Source organism: Oncorhynchus clarkii, chromosome 26 (assembly GCF_045791955.1).
Source record: "Oncorhynchus clarkii lewisi isolate Uvic-CL-2024 chromosome 26, UVic_Ocla_1.0, whole genome shotgun sequence".
Taxonomy (NCBI): Eukaryota; Metazoa; Chordata; class Actinopteri; order Salmoniformes; family Salmonidae; genus Oncorhynchus; species Oncorhynchus clarkii.
In genome coordinates, this window is record NC_092172.1 from 20,387,265 (window position 1) to 20,405,724 (window position 18,460).

At 46.0% G+C, this 18,460-nt stretch overlaps 1 protein-coding gene across 4 annotated transcripts in view; it reads right to left on the reverse strand.

Annotated features, from left to right (window-relative positions):
- Positions 1-3,764: 3,764 nt before the first annotated feature.
- LOC139384731 (genetic suppressor element 1-like) overlaps positions 3,765-18,460 on the reverse strand; it is a 307,652-nt gene continuing 292,956 nt past the window's right edge. For all 4 annotated transcript variants that reach the window (XM_071129594.1, XM_071129591.1, XM_071129593.1 and 1 more), the window contains exons 9-16: positions 17,007-17,635; positions 14,313-14,425; positions 13,967-14,234; positions 12,949-13,062; positions 12,341-12,703; positions 7,510-7,872; positions 6,560-6,663; positions 3,765-6,279 (exon numbers count right to left, since the gene is read on the reverse strand). In XM_071129594.1, coding sequence (XP_070985695.1) covers positions 6,139-6,279; positions 6,560-6,663; positions 7,510-7,872; positions 12,341-12,703; positions 12,949-13,062; positions 13,967-14,234; positions 14,313-14,425; positions 17,007-17,635 — 2,095 coding nt within the window. In that variant the 3' untranslated portion in view covers positions 3,765-6,138. The remainder of the gene's footprint in view (positions 6,280-6,559; positions 6,664-7,509; positions 7,873-12,340; positions 12,704-12,948; positions 13,063-13,966; positions 14,235-14,312; positions 14,426-17,006; positions 17,636-18,460) is intronic.

Here is an 18,460-nt window from a genome sequence, read left to right on the forward strand (position 1 = left end):
CATTTCCTAACCTTACATGCTTTGTGTTTGTTTCTCCTGACAAACCCAGAAGCAGAACCAGGATCAAAATATAAAGTTCCTGATCAATGTGCCCATGTGGGTCCCACTACCTGACAACAGCCGACCACTGGACCAAATCGAGTCACAGTGTAACGGCCGTTGTTGGTGGAAGAAGGTGAGGACCAAGGTGCAGCGTGGTATGTGTCCATATTTCTTAAAATGAACATGGAAATAACAAAAAGAAACGACCGAAAACAGTTCTGGCTGGTGCAGACACACCACAGAAAACAATCACCCACGAAACACAATAGAAAACAGGCTCCCTAAATATGGTTCTCAATCAGGGACAACGATTGACAGCTGCCTCTGATTGAGAACCATACCAGGCCAAACACAGAAATAGCTAATCATAGAAAAACGAACATAGACAACCTACCCAACTCATGCCCTGACCATACTAAAACAAAGACATAACAAAAGAACTAAGGTCAGAACGTGACACACAGGTTCAAAGGTTACTGACGTTGTTGGAGGATACAGGCTTTAAGGAGGAAGATAAGGAGCTCCTGAAAGACGTGGCCATCATCATTGGCCTTAATGGAAAAGATGTTTCTGAGCTCACGAAGCTGCTGTTTCAACTGGTAGAATAAGAGGAAAAAACAACCCTGAGGTTTAAAATATTTAATTTACCTGGGGACCCAATGGTAACATTAAACATGACCCAATACCTGACCTTAAAAAAATATATTAAAAAATACCACGTACGGATATCAGAGAATATCTAAAAAATCATGCAGAAACTGAAAAGATTGTTAGAGAGTTGAGAGGAGAGGATACTGACGATCTGATCTATTTCAGTTTTATTGACGCTGATACTGTAAGCTTTAAACAAGTGTACAGCTCTTATTCAGAGATGGTCAGACAGCACTCTAATACTCACAGTGATGTCAACAGACTATGAGTTTCCGGAGGGGAATTTCAAGAGGCCAAGCCAGGTTGACAACGGCATTCAAAATGAAACAGCAAAATACTTCAGTCTAGGCACATACTATCCAGAGCCCAACTTCTGTGTTTTACTTCTGGAAGGGGAGGAAACACTAACAGAGAGTTTTCTTGGAAAAGGCAAAACAATGGAGTCACCAACATGGATCAGAAGCGTTGAGCAACGTGTACAATTCCACAGCAGTCTTTCCCATAATTACCTCTGTTCCAGCAAGGTGTAAAGTAAATAAGGATGGCCTGACAACTGCCCAATCACATTATGATCCTAGAGTTTGGGCAACAAGTATATACATACAGTGCCTTGCGAAAGTATTCAGCCCCCTTGAACTTTGCGACCTTTTGCCACATTTCAGGCTTCAAACATAAAGATATAAAACTGTATTTTTTTGTGAAGAATCAACAACAAGTGGGACACAATCATGAAGTGGAACGACATTTATTGGATATTTCAAACTTTTTTAACAAATCAAAAACTGAAAAATTGGGCGTGCAAAATTATTCAGCCCCCTTAAGTTAATACTTTGTAGCGCCACCTTTTGCTGCGATTACAGCTGTAAGTCGCTTGGGGTATGTCTCTATCAGTTTTGCACATCGAGAGACTGACATTTTTTCCCATTCCTCCTTGCAAAACAGCTCGAGCTCAGTGAGGTTGGATGGAGAGCATTTGTGAACAGCAGTTTTCAGTTCTTTCCACAGATTCTCGATTGGATTCAGGTCTGGACTTTGCCTTGGCCATTCTAACACCTGGATATGTTTATTTTTGAACCATTCCACTGTAGATTTTGCTTTATGTTTTCCATCTTCCCATCAATTTTAACCATCTTCCCTGTCCCTGCTGAAGAAAAGCAGGCCTAAACCATGATGCTGCCACCACCATGTTTGACAGTGGGGATGGTGTGTTCAGTGTGATGAGCTGTGTTGCTTTTACGCCAAACATAACGTTTTGCATTGTTGCCAAAAAGTTCAATTTTGGTTTCATCTGACCAGAGCACCTTCTTCCACATGTTTGGTGTGTCTCCCAGGTGGCTTGTGGCAAACTTTAAACGACACTTTTTATGGATATCTTTAAGAAATGGCTTTCTTCTTGCCACTCTTCCATAAAGGCCAGATTTGTGCAATATACGACTGATTGTTGTCCTATGGACAGAGTCTCCCACCTCAGCTGTAGATCTCTGCAGTTCATCCAGAGTGATCATGGGCCTCTTGGCTGCATCTCTGATCAGTCTTCTCCTTGTATGAGCTGAAAGTTTAGAGGGACGGCCAGGTCTTGGTAAATTTACAGTGGTCTGATACTCCTTCCATTTCAATATTATCGCTTGCACAGTGCTCCTTGGGATGTTTAAAGCTTGGGAAATCTTTTTGTATCCAAATCCGGCTTTAAACTTCTTCACAACAGTATCTCGGACCTGCCTGGTGTGTTCCTTGTTCTTCATGATGCTCTCTGCGCTTTTAACGGACCTCTGAGACTATCACAGTGCAGGTGCATTTATACGGAGACTTGATTACACACAGGTGGATTGTATTTATCATCATTAGTCATTTAGGTCAACATTGGATCATTCAGAGATCCTCACTGAACTTCTGGAGAGAGTTTGCTGCACTGAAAGTAAAGGGGCTGAATAATTTTGCACGCCCAATTTTTCAGTTTTTGATTTGTTAAAAAAGTTTGAAATATCCAATAAATGTCGTTCCACTTCATGATTGTGTCCCACTTGTTGTTGATTCTTCACAAAAAAATACAGTTTTATATCTTTATGTTTGAAGCCTGAAATGTGGCAAAAGGTCGCAAAGTTCAAGGGGGCCGAATACTTTCGCAAGGCACTGTACATTGTGAGATAAAGAGTCAACTAACAGGCCAAGGACATTCTGGTAAATTAAGAAAACTCTTGATGGAACTGTTGACTTGTCCAGAAGTTGAATTTGAGAACAACTGTACAAAACCTCCTGTGGAAAATGATGAGGCATTTAAGAGCATGTGTAATGCAGCTTGTGGGGTCAGACAATTCAGAAAGGAAGTGAGAGAGGCTGAGAACCAAAAGGATGAGAGCAGGCAGGCAAAACAATCAGAGATGTAACACATATGTACTAATGGAAGCTCTAAAGCCTAGACTTATGTTGATATAAAAATCTCTAGCCTTACTTTTGTTACGACTTTTATTTTACTGTAATGTTGAGGCACCGTTATTGTTTACACCCTGGGGACTTTTATTTTAAAAGCGATAGTATTCCCAGAGGCACCTTTGAGAGAGTGTGGAGAAAAAGACACAGAGTGGATATTGATGATTGCGTGGCTGTATGTCTTGGTCCAGAGAAATTCAACTACACGTAACAGTTTTCCTTTGTAGCCCGTGTGTTATTTTTACTGCCAATCCACAAGTCCTCTGTTGGAGGTAGTGTTTAATACCTACAAGTAGAAATAAGAGTTATACAAATCTATCCAATCCACAAGTCCTCTGTTGGAGGTAGTGTTTAATACCTACAAGTAGAAATAAGAGTTATACAAATCTATCCAATCCACAAGTCCTCTGTTGGGGGTAGTGTTTAATACCTACAAGTAGAAATAAGAGTTATACAAATCTATCCAATCCACAAGTCCTCTGTTGGAGGTAGTGTTTAATACCTACAAGTAGAAATAAGAGTTATACAAATCTATCCAATCCACAAGTCCTCTGTTGGGGGTAGTGTTTAATACCTACAAGTAGAAATAAGAGTTGTACCAAGAGAAGACTTGACTATTCAAGTACATTTTTGAAATATTTTATTTTATTTTTTTGTCTGAAATTACAGCAATATATTCATAAATACCTAATTACTACATTCAACAAATAATATATTACATTACAATTAATTCAAACAAGTACATTTTAAAATCAGAGTTTCACAGCATCTAGAGTCTAGACATCCTCCATAGAGTCAGGGGCCTATTGCGTGTGCGTGCGTAGTAGAGTAAGGAGGCTCTGGGGAAGGGCCTAACGTCCTCCCGCTAACTCATTGGCTGCTTAACTCAGTGGTAGCGCTTGCTGTCTGATTGACAAGTGGTGCTCCTATCGTAGCTCTGCTCTGGTCTGTAAACATGGTTCCGCCTCCCTAACTGGGTGTTCCTCTGAGAGCTCCCCAGGAGTGGAACAAAGAGGGATGTAGGGACCAGACCTGCAGCCACCCTCCCCTCCCTGTCATCTCACATCCACAGCATCAGACTGAAGTTCAAACAGAACCTCTTTAGGACTACATACTCAAAGCCTTGTCAACTCTGACTGACAGCACTACAATACCCACGCTGCATTGTGATCTATGCTGCCGGAGGTCCTTCTGCAAGGCTAAAAGGCCAGACACTCCCACAGAAGGAAGGTAGGGGAATAGAGAGACTGGGGAACAGGGGTACTGAGGCACAGGAGACAGCTATGGCCAGCAGCGAGGTGGACACTGATGCAGGCTTGAAAACACACACTATAGATGCACAGTGCAGTGCAGGGCAATGATTCATATACTTGGCAAAAGAGAACCTTTAATAGACTTTGGATTTGAGGGCCCTCAAGTGAAAAACAATTATCCATTAACCAATTGTTGGCAAGGGCTTTGACATTATGATAAGTGGGATAAATGTAGTAATATAATATGTTTAGAAGTGGGTTGGCCATTTCAATTCAGGGAGTTAGTTGAATTACTATATTTGGAGGTTTAAAAGTCTCATGATATTTTGTGTGAGGGAGGGCTACTTTTTGGCACTATTTCCTTTTATGGCAAACACAAAGGAGAATAATCTTGACGTGGTATTGTCTGCATTGTTCCCTCCTCTCTGTGGGTTTAGTGATATGAATGTCTCATCATAATGGGTGTTGTGCCCCTTGTGCTTAATGATAAGGTCCAGAGAGATGGGCCTAGTTATCAGTTAACAGTTTTACTAAGCGCCCATCCCTGGACTAGAGCTGAAGGGGGAAAAAGGAGAGAGAGAAATAAAGGATGACATTGTAACTGTAGCTGTCACTTACTCTTTCCCATGAGTAACTACTCACACAGGGAGAGTGGTAAAACACGCTGTTCCTGACAGGAGGGGTTCTGTGTGGGCCTGGTGTTCTGATGGAGTGCATGGATCTGGGAGGCCTGTGGGGCCTGGAGTTAGGTCTTACCCCCATCTCAGTGAGCCTTACGGGGCCTGGAGGCCAGGGGAGGGAGGGCTGTGGCTGGAGCTCAGGCTGCTGCTACGGCAGCACACATGGCTGGGTCAAAGGGGGAGAGGAGAGGAGAGGAGCATGTTCTCTCTCTCCTTTTCTCCTTCAATCTACACCTCTGAACAGGGCAGTCCTGACCAGCAGCAGAACAAACACTAAAAGCAAAGCTTTCTGTTTCACCCAGAAAAGCATGAACATATAAAAAAATGGCAGGCTTATTTTCTTCTTCTTAAAAGAACAATGATTAAAGTAATAAAAACATACAAAATTATTTTGAGTCTTAATATTATTTACAATACAAGGCTGAAGCACCTTTTAAATTCTTATTCTCATCTCGAAATAAAACATTTCCTTTATTCATTCCAAAATGTGCATTTTGTAAGTTCTTCCCTAATTGGAACAGTTCTTTGTCGTAACACAGTACCCACCAGGTAGTTCTTCAGGTCTTTCTCTTTAAGTGCATTTCAAGTTTGAAAGCTGGCCTGACCTGCCACCAGGAGAGATGCTGGGAGGTTCAGTCCTGTCCGGTTGGCCAGAGGTAGGGGCATTGGATTGGTGGTAGATGGCGCTCTGTCATGTGACCACACCTATTCCAGGGCTGAGCTGCTCTCCGATTGCAGGATTGTCTGTGTGGGCGTGGCTGTGAGGGGAGCCCAGGATGGGGCTGGGACTGCAATGTAAGAGAGTAACTGGTGCCTGCTGAAGAGAATGGTGTGAGTGTGTTCCTCTGTATGTTTGTGTGTGTGTTGACCATGCCGTCCTAGAGCTTTGCCCGGTGTGTGACATGCCTGTTGCGCCCTCTGACCCCAGGGTTATCACAGACCACTGGCTGGTGGCACCGTCCCTGGCAGGCTGGCAGCAGCCCCATCCATCTATCAATGAATCCATGAATTCATCCCTCTCTCCTGTGGAGCTGTCACCTGGGGGGGTAACCCTTGTAGTGCCCTCCCCTGGCCCAGTGGAGCTGTCACCTGGGGGGGTAACCCTTGTAGTGCCCTCCCCTGGCCCAGTGGGGCTGCGGCAGCGTCAGACACTTCCTGAAGTGCTCCAACTCGGCCTGTAACTTCTCCCTCTCCACCGCCAGCTTTTGTCTCTGAGACATCAACTCCTTTAAACAGAGAAGAAGGGAGAGAGAGAGAGAGCCGGGTGGAGTAGAGTCAATAAAACCATATTAACAAAAATGTAACACCATAAAGAGAAAGTAACAAAACACAGCACAAGGATACACACTCACCCACACATTTGCTTAGAATTATGTGGCATTATTTAATATTATTTTACAGTATGAAGAATACAATTGAACATAGCTGATTAAAATAGACACTATATTTCCTCCAAACGATTTGCAGGAAGCTCAGTGATGATAGATGTAGCAGACAGGATCTTACCCCCATGCTGTGGGAGAGCTGCTCTGCTGTCAGGCTCAGGTTGTAGTGCTGGTTCTCCAGTCTCCGACACTGGCTCTGCAGCACCTGGCGCTCCACACCTTGCTCTGAAGGAGGGAGGGAGGACGAAGGCAGGGGAAGAAAAGGGGGGGGGGAGTGGAGAAGGAGAGGAGGGAGGCAGAGGAGGAGAGGGAGAGGAAAGAGAAGAGAATAACAGTGAGCCTGAGGGGATGTGACCTGGGGTCTCATTAGCATCCACGCTAACACTAACTGCCTGCCTGTCTCCCCATGTACCAATAACCAGAGAGCAGGACACAGCTAGAGCTACAACAGACCATACTGCCACAGGCAAGCAGCATACAGTACACAACTCGCTACACAAGACTCATTACAGATAGTGTGTGTATGTATGTTTGACTGTTTACATCCTATTTGTTGGACCAACAGAGAGTAGTAGAAAAGGATAAATACCACCCTCTAGTGTTGGGAATACGCTACAACTACTCATAACCAAAGAGTCATAAATGTCCATTGGTCTCTAGATTTCAACCATACATGAACGATTCCAAAATCAAGGACATTAGTCATTAAAGGTCCAATGCAGCCAATTAAGTACCTTATTGTGATTGCTTTCAATTAAAATGGTAAAAAAAAAAGCCTCTTAGGAAATAGCAATTTCTCAAGCAAGAATTTTACTAGGAGTGTCTGTGAGTCGTCTAAGTGGGAAGGGGAAAACTGAAAACTAGTAGTTATTGGCAGAGAGGTTTGGAACTCTCTTTCTTATTGGTCTATTAACTAATTCACTGACAACACTTCACCCCACTAAAACAGCCCCAAATAAATAATAGTTACAATAATAATAATATTATATATACTTTTTAAATGTACAGGCTGAAATGACGTTTTGACTGCACTGGGCCTTTAAATAAACAGAAAAGTGACTGACTGCTTACCTTCAATGTATTCCTGATAGGCTTCAAAGATCGCTTCAATCCCCTGCCACCTGGGTACTGGGGCCTCCTCTTCCTCCTCTTCCTCCTCTTCTTCTGAGTCCTCTGGTGCAGACTGCTCCTCCCTCACTCCTGGGGGCTCTCGGTGGGGGTGCGGGGGGCAGTGCTGCCCATTGGGCTGGGGGAGCGGGTGCGCGTGTGAGTGCGGGTGTTGGATGGAGTGTGGGTGCGGGTGTTGGATGGAGTGTGTGTGAGGGTGTGTGTGTGGCGGGGGCGGCCGACTGGGGGCGCTCTGCAGCTCTGGAATGTTGTAGTGCACTGAGGAGTCCTGGAGGTGAGAGGGTGCTGAGATCACTGTGGCTCCACCTAGAGGGGGGGGGGGGGGGGGGGGGGGGGGGGTAGAGAGAGAGAGGGGGGGGGGGGGGGTAGAGAGAGAGGGCGAGAAAGGGATATTTATATTTATTTAACCATTATTTAACTAGGCAAGTCAGTTAAGAACAAATTCTTATTTACAATGACGGCCTACCCCAGCCAAACCCAGACAACGCTGGGCTAATTGTGCGCCGCCCAATAGGACTCCCAATCACAGCCATATGTGATACAGCATGGATTCAAACCAGGGACTGTAGTGATGCCTCTTGCACTGAGATACAATGTCTTAGACCACTGCGCTGCTCGGGAGCCCAAGATATTACATTAACACATCATTAATACTTGGGTTGTTCCACAAATAGAGAACATTTTGCACCCCTTTGATATTTAAAGGAGAAATTGTGCACCAATACTGAATTGCATAAGCCTGTTATACTCAATGAAGTGCCCTTTAATATTGACCACATGGGAAATTCTATAAATCAGATTTTTCTGGTGCCAAACTTCAGAACATGTCCTTTGCATGTTTTTAAAGGTCCAATGCAGCAGTTTTTATCTACATTTCAAATATTTTCTGGGTAAAAATGAAGGATCATACTGTGATTGTTTTCAATTAAAATGGTCAAAAATAAACCAAAATAGCCTTTTAGCAAAGAGCAATTTCTCAAGCAAGAATTTTGCTAGGACTGTCTGTGAGTGGTCTAAGTAGAGGGAAAACTAAAAACTAGTAGTTATTCTCTTTCTTGTTGGTTTATTAACAAATGTACCGCCTGGTGATGTCACCCGGCAGGCCAAAACTCCATCCCACCGAACAGTCTTACACTACTGTATTGGGTCTTTAACCCAAAGTTCTTCAAGTTTATTACCATCATTGTTAGCCCTAGTTATGTTATTGTTTGACAAAATAATTTCTGAAGATTAATATTGATTTAATTTAGTGAACTTTTGTTTTAATATGGTGAAACTATTTCTTTGAATAAATGTTTTTCAAAATAAACATTGAACAAATAATAGTCAAATCATGGTGTAAAAGCAGGTGAGTTGGGTCTATGCTTTTTGGCTGGAAAACCGTGCGAGTCAAACAAAACAAGTCAACACTGTTACCCATTCATAGATAGGCTAGAAATATTTTACAATATATTTTTTGTTGGGAAACTTGCATTCAATTGCCCATCCCTGTTGCACAGAACAAGCTTCCATTCCCTCTGTCACGAGGGGATTTATGGCTGATTTAAGATGAAAACCTCAACCCATTTACAGTCAACCCTGTTACTTTAATGGCAATACATTGGCACCTACGATAGTATTTTTATTTATTTAACCCCTTGAGATGGGAAAACTCTATGACAGAACGTTAAAATCAGGTACAATACTGCACAACCTTAATAGTCAGGGTTAGGATCTATTTTGGTTTCAACTGGCAAGTTTCTTCACTGACATTTTCAACCTCTCTCTGACCGAGTCTGTAATATCAACATGTTTCAATCATACCACCATAGTCTCTGTGCCCAAGAACAAAGGCAACCTGCCTAAATGACTACAGACCCGTAGCACTCACGTCCATAGCCATGAAGTGCTTTGAAAGGCTGGTAATGGCTCACATCAACACCATTATCCAAGAAACCCTAGACCCACTCCAATTTGCATACCGCCCCAGCAGATCCACAGATGATGCAATCTCTATTGCACTCCACACTGCCCTTTCCCACCTGGACAAAAGGAACACTTACGTGAGAATTCTATTCATTGACTACAGCTCAGCGTTCAACACCATAGTACCCTCAAAGCTCATCACTAAAGCTGAGGAACCTGGGACCAAACAGGGTAGGGTAGGCAACAACACATCTGCCACACTGATCCTCAACACGGGGGCCCCTCAAGGGTGTATGCTTAGTCTCCTCCTGTATTCCCTGTTCACCCACGACTGCGTGGCCAAGCATGACTCCAACACCATCATTAAGTTTGCAGATGACACAACAGTGGTAGGCCTGATCACCATCAACAATGAGACAGCCTATAGAGAGGAGGTCAGAGACCTAGCAGTGTGGTGCCAGGACAACAACCTCTCCCTCAATGTAAGCAAGACAAAGGAGCTGATCATGGACAACAGGAAAATCTAATCTAATCAAATGTTATTTGTCATATGCACCAAATACAACAGGTAGACCTTACAGTGAAATGCTTACTAACAATCCCTTAACCAACAATACCGTTTTAAGAAAAATAAGTGTTAAGTAAAAAATAGAAAATAAAAGTAACAAATAATTAAACAACAGCAGTAAAATAACAAGCGAGGCTAAATACAGGGGGTACCGGTACAGAGTCAATGTGGAGGCTATATACAGGGAGTACCGGTACAGAGTCAATGTGGAGGCTAAATACAGGGAGTACCGGTACAGAGTCAATGTGGAGGCTATATACAGGGAGTACCGGTACAGAGTCGATGTGGAGGCTATATACAGGTGGAACCGGTACAGAGTCAATGTGGAGGCTATATACAGGGAGTACCGGTACAGAGTCGATGTGGAGGCTAAATACAGGGAGTACCGGTACAGAGTCAATGTGGAGGCTATATACAGGGGGTACCGGTACAGGGTCAATGTGGAGGCTATATACAGGGAGTACCGGTACAGAGTCGATGTGGAGGTTATATACAGGGAGTACCGGTACAGAGTCGATGTGGAGGCTAAATACAGGGAGTACCGGTACAGAGTCAATGTGGAGGCTATATACAGGGGGTACCGGTACAGAGTCATTGTGGAGGCTATATACAGGGGGTACCGGTACAGAGTCGATGTGGAGGCTATATACAGGGGGTACCGGTACAGAGTTGATGTGGAGGCTATATACAGGGAGTACCGGTACAGAGTCAATGTGGAGGCTATATACAGGGGGTACCGGTACAGAGTCAATGTGGAGGCTATATACAGGGGGTACCGGTACAGAGTCAATGTGGAGGCTGTATACAGGGAGTACCGGTACAGAGTCGATGTGGAGGCTGTATACAGAGGGTACCGGTACAGAGTCAATGTGGAGGCTATATACAGGGAGTACCGGTACAGAGTCGATGTCGAGGCTAAATACAGGGAGTACCGGTACAGAGTCAATGTGGAGGCTGTATACAGGGGGTACCGGTACAGAGTCGATGTGGAGGCTGTATACAGGGGGTACCGGTAGAGAGTCGATGTGCAGGCAATATACAGGGGGTACCGGTACAGAGTCGATGTGGAGGCTGTATACAGAGGGTACCGGTACAGAGTCGATGTGGAGGCTGTATACAGGGGGTACCGGTACAGAGTCAATGTGGAGGCTGTATACAGGGGGTACCGGTACAGAGTCAATGTGGAGGCTGTATACAGAGGGTACCGGTACAGAGTCGATATGAAGGCTAAATACAGGGAGTACCGGTACAGAGTCAATGTGGAGGCTGTATACAGGGGGTACCGGTACAGAGTCGATGTGCAGGCAATATACAGGGGGTACCGGTACAGAGTCGATGTGGAGGCTGTATACAGGGGGTACCGGTACAGAGTCAATGTGGAGGCTGTATACAGGGGGTACCGGTACAGAGTCAATGTGGAGGCTGTATACAGAGGGTACCGGTACAGAGTCGATGTGAAGGCTAAATACAGGGAGTACCGGTACAGAGTCGATGTGGAGGCTGTATACAGGGGGTACCGGTACAGAGTCGATGTGAAGGCTAAATACAGGGAGTACCGGTACAGAGTCAATTTGGAGGCTGTATACAGAGGGTGCCGGTACAGAGTCGATGTGAAGGCTAAATACAGGGAGTACCGGTACAGAGTCAATGTGGAGGCTGTATACAGGGGGTACCGGTACAGAGTCAATGTGGAGGCTGTATACAGAGGGTACCGGTACAGAGTCGATGTGAAGGCTAAATACAGGGAGTACCGGTACAGAGTCAATGTGGAGGCTGTATACAGAGGGTACCAGTACAGAGTCGATGTGAAGGCTAAATACAGGGAGTACCGGTACAGAGTCAATGTGGAGGCTGTATACAGGGGGTACCGGTACAGAGTCGATGTGAAGGCTAAATACAGGGAGTACCGGTACAGAGTCGATGTGGAGGCTGTATACGGAGGGTACCGGTACAGAGTCGATGTGCAGGCTATATACAGGTGGTACCGGTACAGAGTCGATGTGGAGGCTGTATACAGGGGGTACTGGTACAGAGTCGATGTGCAGGCTATATACAGGGGGTACCGGTACAGAGTCAACATTTTTTTTACTTTCGTTTATTCAGTAAATCTCTTATTTTTCTTAAAACTGCATTTTTGGTTGAGGGCTTGAAAGTATGCATTTCACGGTAAGGTAAGGTTGTATTCGGCGCATGTGACAAATACAATTCGATTTGATCTGGAGATTCACAGTATAAGCTGATCCTAGATCTGTGCCTGAGGGTAACTTCCACCTGGAGTATGAAGGAGAGCTGCTGCGGTACCTTTGTGCTTCTGCAGCGCCTTCTGTGTGGACTGGAGGACAGACTCGTGGAAATGCTGGGAAAACTCTTCAGCAGTAAAGCTCTCCCAGGGCTTGGTCCGGCCGTTCAGGCTGGGGGGAGCATCTTTAGGCTGCACGGGGGGCCGCAGGCTATTCAGCAGGCTGGACGACGAGCTCCTCTTGGAGGGGGGGCCTTCAGGGAGCCCACGGGTCTTTTCCAGGTAGGGGAGTGGAGGAGGGGGGTCCTTTGGTCTCAGTGCGTCAGAGGAGGAGGGGGGTTTAGGCTGCCCCAGGAGTCCGCTGGGGGAGGAGGGACTGACACTGAGTGGCTCATCTGATTGGCTGGAAAGCGCTGAGGCAGGATCTGTCGGGACAGGCGTATGTTACAGTCAATGAACTGAGACGCATTGAGACACATTCCCACCCAGATTCATATAAATATACTGTATCAAGACATCAGCAGGCAATCAGTCATTTGAACCCCAACCCATAACATTACTGCTGTAACATTACTACAGAGATGTATCTCACACACCTGGCTGCTAACAGCAGGGAAGGAATGAGGAAAGGTGTGTGTTTGTTTGTGTTTGTGCGTGTGTGCGCGCTTACCTGAGTTCTGTGCTGGGGGGGTCTTACATAGGGGGTGAGGGGCATGTCTGATGGTATCCAAGGTTACGCTCTTCTGTTTAATGGCCTGAAGCAACTCTACCACTGTCTCATTATCTGGCAGAGAGATAAATATATAGAGAGGGGAGGGAGAGAGAGAGAGGGTAAGAGGGGGAGGGAGAGAGAGAGAGAGGGTGAGAGAGAGAGAGAGGGAGAGTGAGAGAGAGGGTGAGAGAGAGAGAGAGAGAGAGAGAGAGAGGGTGAGAGAGAGGGTGAGAGAGAGGGTGAGAGAGAGAGAGTGAGAGAGAGAGAAAGAGGGAGAGAGAGAGAGAATTAACATCTCATCCACGTCTCTGTAATCCCTGCTGCTCCTCTGCTGTGAGTGTGTGAGTGTGTGTGTGTGTGTGTGTGTGTGTGTGTGTGTGTGTGTGTGTGTGTGTGTGGGAGGCTGCACACTGCCATCTGCAGGCAGCATGCGGTAAATCCATAGGATTAGAGTGGGATCGCCGTAAACCTGCCGCTGCCACTCCACGCCTCGCCACAGCAGTGTGTGTATATCTGTTTCTCCTCACAGAAAGTCCAGCTGTCACACTGAAGAGGGTGGCAGAGTAATGTGTAATGCATGCTAGCAGTGTGTTTAACGTATAATTAAGCAATAAGGCACAAGGGTTGTGCTATATGGCCAATATACCAAGGCTAAGAGCTGTTCTTAGGCACAACACATCTAAACTGGTTACCAACGTAATTAGAACAGTCAAAACAAATGGTCTTACCCATGGTATACGGTTTGGTATACAACGGCTTTCAGCCAATCAAGAATCAGGGCTCGAACCACCCAGTTTATAATGTACAATACAGATAGTGAAATGTCAGGTGTCTGTCACACTGTGTACATGTCTTCAGAGCACAGTGGACATGATAACCATGTTCATGAAAGCTTTAGGGGGTTAGTTGCTCTGTGCAGTGCGGTTGGATGGTGAGTAGGGGTTAGGGTGTAGTGTTTAGGATGTAGGGTACATACCTCTCCTCTGCTGTACAGAGACATGGGACAGGCTGAACATGGTGAGGAAGCGTTTCTTGTCTTCCAGTTCGGGGGCTCTGTCCATCTCCTCTGGGGTGAAGTGGGTGCTGAGGGGGGCAGGGGGAGGAGGGGTGCGTTTGGACAGAACAGCCGGGGGCGAGGGGCTGCGCTCCCTCAGCATCCTCCTCCTCTTCCTCCTCTTCTGCTGCACCAGGTGGTCACGTCGTGACACCGTGGTCAGACCAAACACACACAGGAAGTCCACTTTCTACATGGGGAGAGGAACGTATTATAAAGCCAGGAGATAACAGTGTGTATAGAGTGTGTGTGCAGGATAAAACTGTACCTCTGTGGAGTCGTCCAGTTTGAGAGGGGGCTGCCCTGCTACCCTCCTGAGGTGGGCCCTGACCTCCTCCTCATCACTCTCATCATACGAGTCATCCAGCTCATAGTAGTAACCTGGAATGACCAGAGACAGTTAGTACTGACTTACATACAACTTACAACTTCAGTACATACTACCACTACACAACCACAACCTACAACTTCAGTACATACTACCACTACACAACCACAACCTACAACTTCAGTACATACTACCAGTACACAACCACAACCTACAACTTCAGTACATACTACCACTACACAACCACAACCTACAACTTCAGTACATACTACCACTACACAACCACAACCTACAACTTCAGTACATACTACCACTACACAACCACAACCTACAACTTCAGTACATACTACCACTACACAACCACAACCTACAACTTCAGTACATACTACCACTACACAACCACAACCTACAACTTCAGTACATACTACCACTACACAACCACAACCTACAACTTCAGTACATACTACCACTACACAACCACAACCTACAACTTCAGTACATACTACCACTACACAACCACAACTAACAACTTCAGTACATACTACCACTACACAACCACAACCTACAACTTCAGTACATACTACCACTACACAACCACAACCTACAACTTCAGTACATACTACCACTACACAACCACAACCTACAACTTCAGTACATACTACCACTACACAACCACAACCTACAACTTCAGTACATACTACCACTACACAACCACAACCTACAACTTCAGTACATACTACCACTACACAACCACAACCTACAACTTCAGTACATACTACCACTACACAACCACAACCTACAACTTCAGTACATACTACCACTACACAACCACAACCTACAACTTCAGTACATACTACCACTACACAACCACAACTAACAACTTCAGTACATACTACCACTACACAACCACAACCTACAACTTCAGTACATACTAACACACAAACACAACTAACAACTTCAGTACATACTAACACACAGCCACAACCTACAACTTCAGTACATACTACCACTACACAACCACAACTAACAACTTCAGTACATACTACCACTACACAAACACAACTAACAACTTCAGGACATACTACCACTACACAACCACAACCTACAACTTCAGTACATACTACCACTACACAACCACAACTAACAACTTCAGTACATACTACCACTACACAACCACAACCTACAACTTCAGTACATACTACCACTACACAACCACAACTAACAACTTCAGTACATACTACCACTACACAACCACAACCTACAACTTCAGTACATACTACCACTACACAACCACAACCTACAACTTCAGTACATACTACCACTACACAACCACAACCTACAACTTCAGTACATACTACCACTACACAACCACAACCTACAACTTCAGTACATACTACCACTACACAACCACAACCTACAACTTCAGTACATACTACCACTACACAACCACAACCTACAACTTCAGTACATACTACCACTACACAACCACAACCTACAACTTCAGTACATACTACCACTACACAACCACAACCTACAACTTCAGTACATACTACCACCACACAACCACAACTAACAACTTCAGTACATACTACCACTACACAACCACAACCTACAACTTCAGTACATACTACCACTACACAACCACAACCTACAACTTCAGTACATACTACCACTACACAACCACAACTAACGACTTCAGTACATACTACCACTACACAACCACAACCTACAACTTCAGTACATACTACCACTACACAACCACAACCTACAACTTCAGTACATACTACCACTACACAACCACAACCTACAACTTCAGTACATACTACCACTACACAACCACAACCTACAACTTCAGTACATACTACCAGTACACAACCACAACCTACAACTTCAGTACATACTACCACTACACAACCACAACCTACAACTTCAGTACATACTACCACTACACAACCACAACCTACAACTTCAGTACATACTACCACTACACAACCACAACCTACAACTTCAGTACATACTACCACTACACAACCACAACCTACAACTTCAGTACATACTACCACTACACAACCACAACTAACAACTTCAGTACATACTACCACTACACAACCACAACCTACAACTTCAGTACATACTACCACCACACAACCACAACTAACAACTTCAGTACATACTACCACTACACAACCACAACCTACAACTTCAGTACATACTACCACTACACAACCACAACCTACAACTTCAGTACATACTACCACTACACAACCACAACCTACAACTTCAGTACATACTACCACTACACAACCACAACCTACAACTTCAGTACATACTACCACTACACAACCACAACCTACAACTTCAGTACATACTACCACTACACAACCACAACTAACAACTTCAGTACATACTACCACTACACAAACACAACTAACAACTTCAGGACATACTACCACCACACAAATACAATGTACTGACACTGACACCACAAAAACAGAATCTCTACACAAGTTAGACTTTTTAGCTTGGAATGCATTTTCAACATAATACAAAAACTAAACATCGAAACAAAATCAACTAAACTCTAAAAACACAAGCCTGAAACAATGGGTTTAGCAGCAGTAGGGTATATCTCACCTTTTTCCCTGGCCTCTCTCCTCCTCCTCTCCTCCAGGTCCAGTTTACTGACAGGCCTACGGTGCTGCTGGAGAAACTCATCATACATTAGGCCAGACTCAGGCCCCATTCCCTGGCCCAGACTGTGTCCCTGGGCCTGGCTTTGTCTCCCCATCCCTGAGGGCCCCTGGAGGCTCTTCAGGGCCCCGCTGCTCTTCATCCCTCCCCCCAGCTCTCCGTACTGGCTGGGCAGGGACAGCGAGGCCCTCTGCTGGCTGAAGAAGGTCTGGGTGGATTTCTCCAGCTCTGCCAGGAAGGTGCTGGGCTCAGGCAGCCCCGGGGGGCCTCGGAGTGGGGGGTGGTACTTCTCCAGGCCCCCGTCCCGGTCCCTGCCCCTCCGGAGCCCATCCTCCAGTTTGGGAGGCAAGCGGCTGAGGTCGTAGTGGCCCAAGCCCGGAGGGTCGTGGTGGGTGGTGCGTCGTGAGTCCGAGGCGGTATCGATGAGGGAGGCGGGGTTCCACAGGGTGGTGGGGGGAGGGGGGTGGGGGTGGTCGCGCGACTGGAGGGGTTTGGGAGAGATGAGGGGGGGAGGGGCGCCCAGGTGGGGGTGGAGGTCACGGCCACCCGGTTCATGATGATTTGGTATGGATCTGTGTCAGAGAGAGTGAGAAAGAGAGACTGTAATGAGCACTGTGTTGTGTTACTCACAATGAGCCATGATGCACAGTCTTCTGTAATTCATACACCTCAACTCCACAGATGCACCTTCTCCCAAATACACACACATATAGGTAGGCATCTCCCTCCCTCTTCTCTCTCGTACCCTCTCTGTGATGGTCTTATCAGGTCCAGGCAGAGTAGCCCAGAGCGTAGTGGAAAAGAAAGGAGAGGAGGATGTGGTCAGAGTACACAGGCCCCTGCTCTCCACCTCTACAGCGCTCCACCTCTACAGCGCTCCACCTCTACAGCTCTCCACCTCTACAGCGCTCCACCTCTACAGCGCTCCACCTCTACAGCGCTCCACCTCTACAGCGCTCCACCTCTACAGCGCTCCACCTCTACAGCGCTCCACCTCTACAGCGCTCCACCTCTACAGCTCTCCACCTCTACAGCTCTCCACCTCTACAGCGCTCCACCTCTACAGCGCTCCACCTCTACAGCGCTCCACCTCTACAGCTCTCCACCTCTACAGCGCTCCACCTCTACAGCGCTCCACCTCTACAGCTCTCCACCTCTACAGCTCTCCACCTCTACAGCGCTCCACCTCTACAGCGCTCCACCTCTACAGCGCTCCACCTCTACAGCGCTCCACCTCTACAGCTCTCCACCTCTACAGCTCTCCACCTCTACAGCGCTCCACCTCTACAGCGCTCCACCTCTACAGCGCTCCACCTCTACAGCGCTCCACCTCTACAGCGCTCCACCGCTCCACCTCTACACCTCTACAGCGCTCCACCTCTACAGCTCTCCACCTC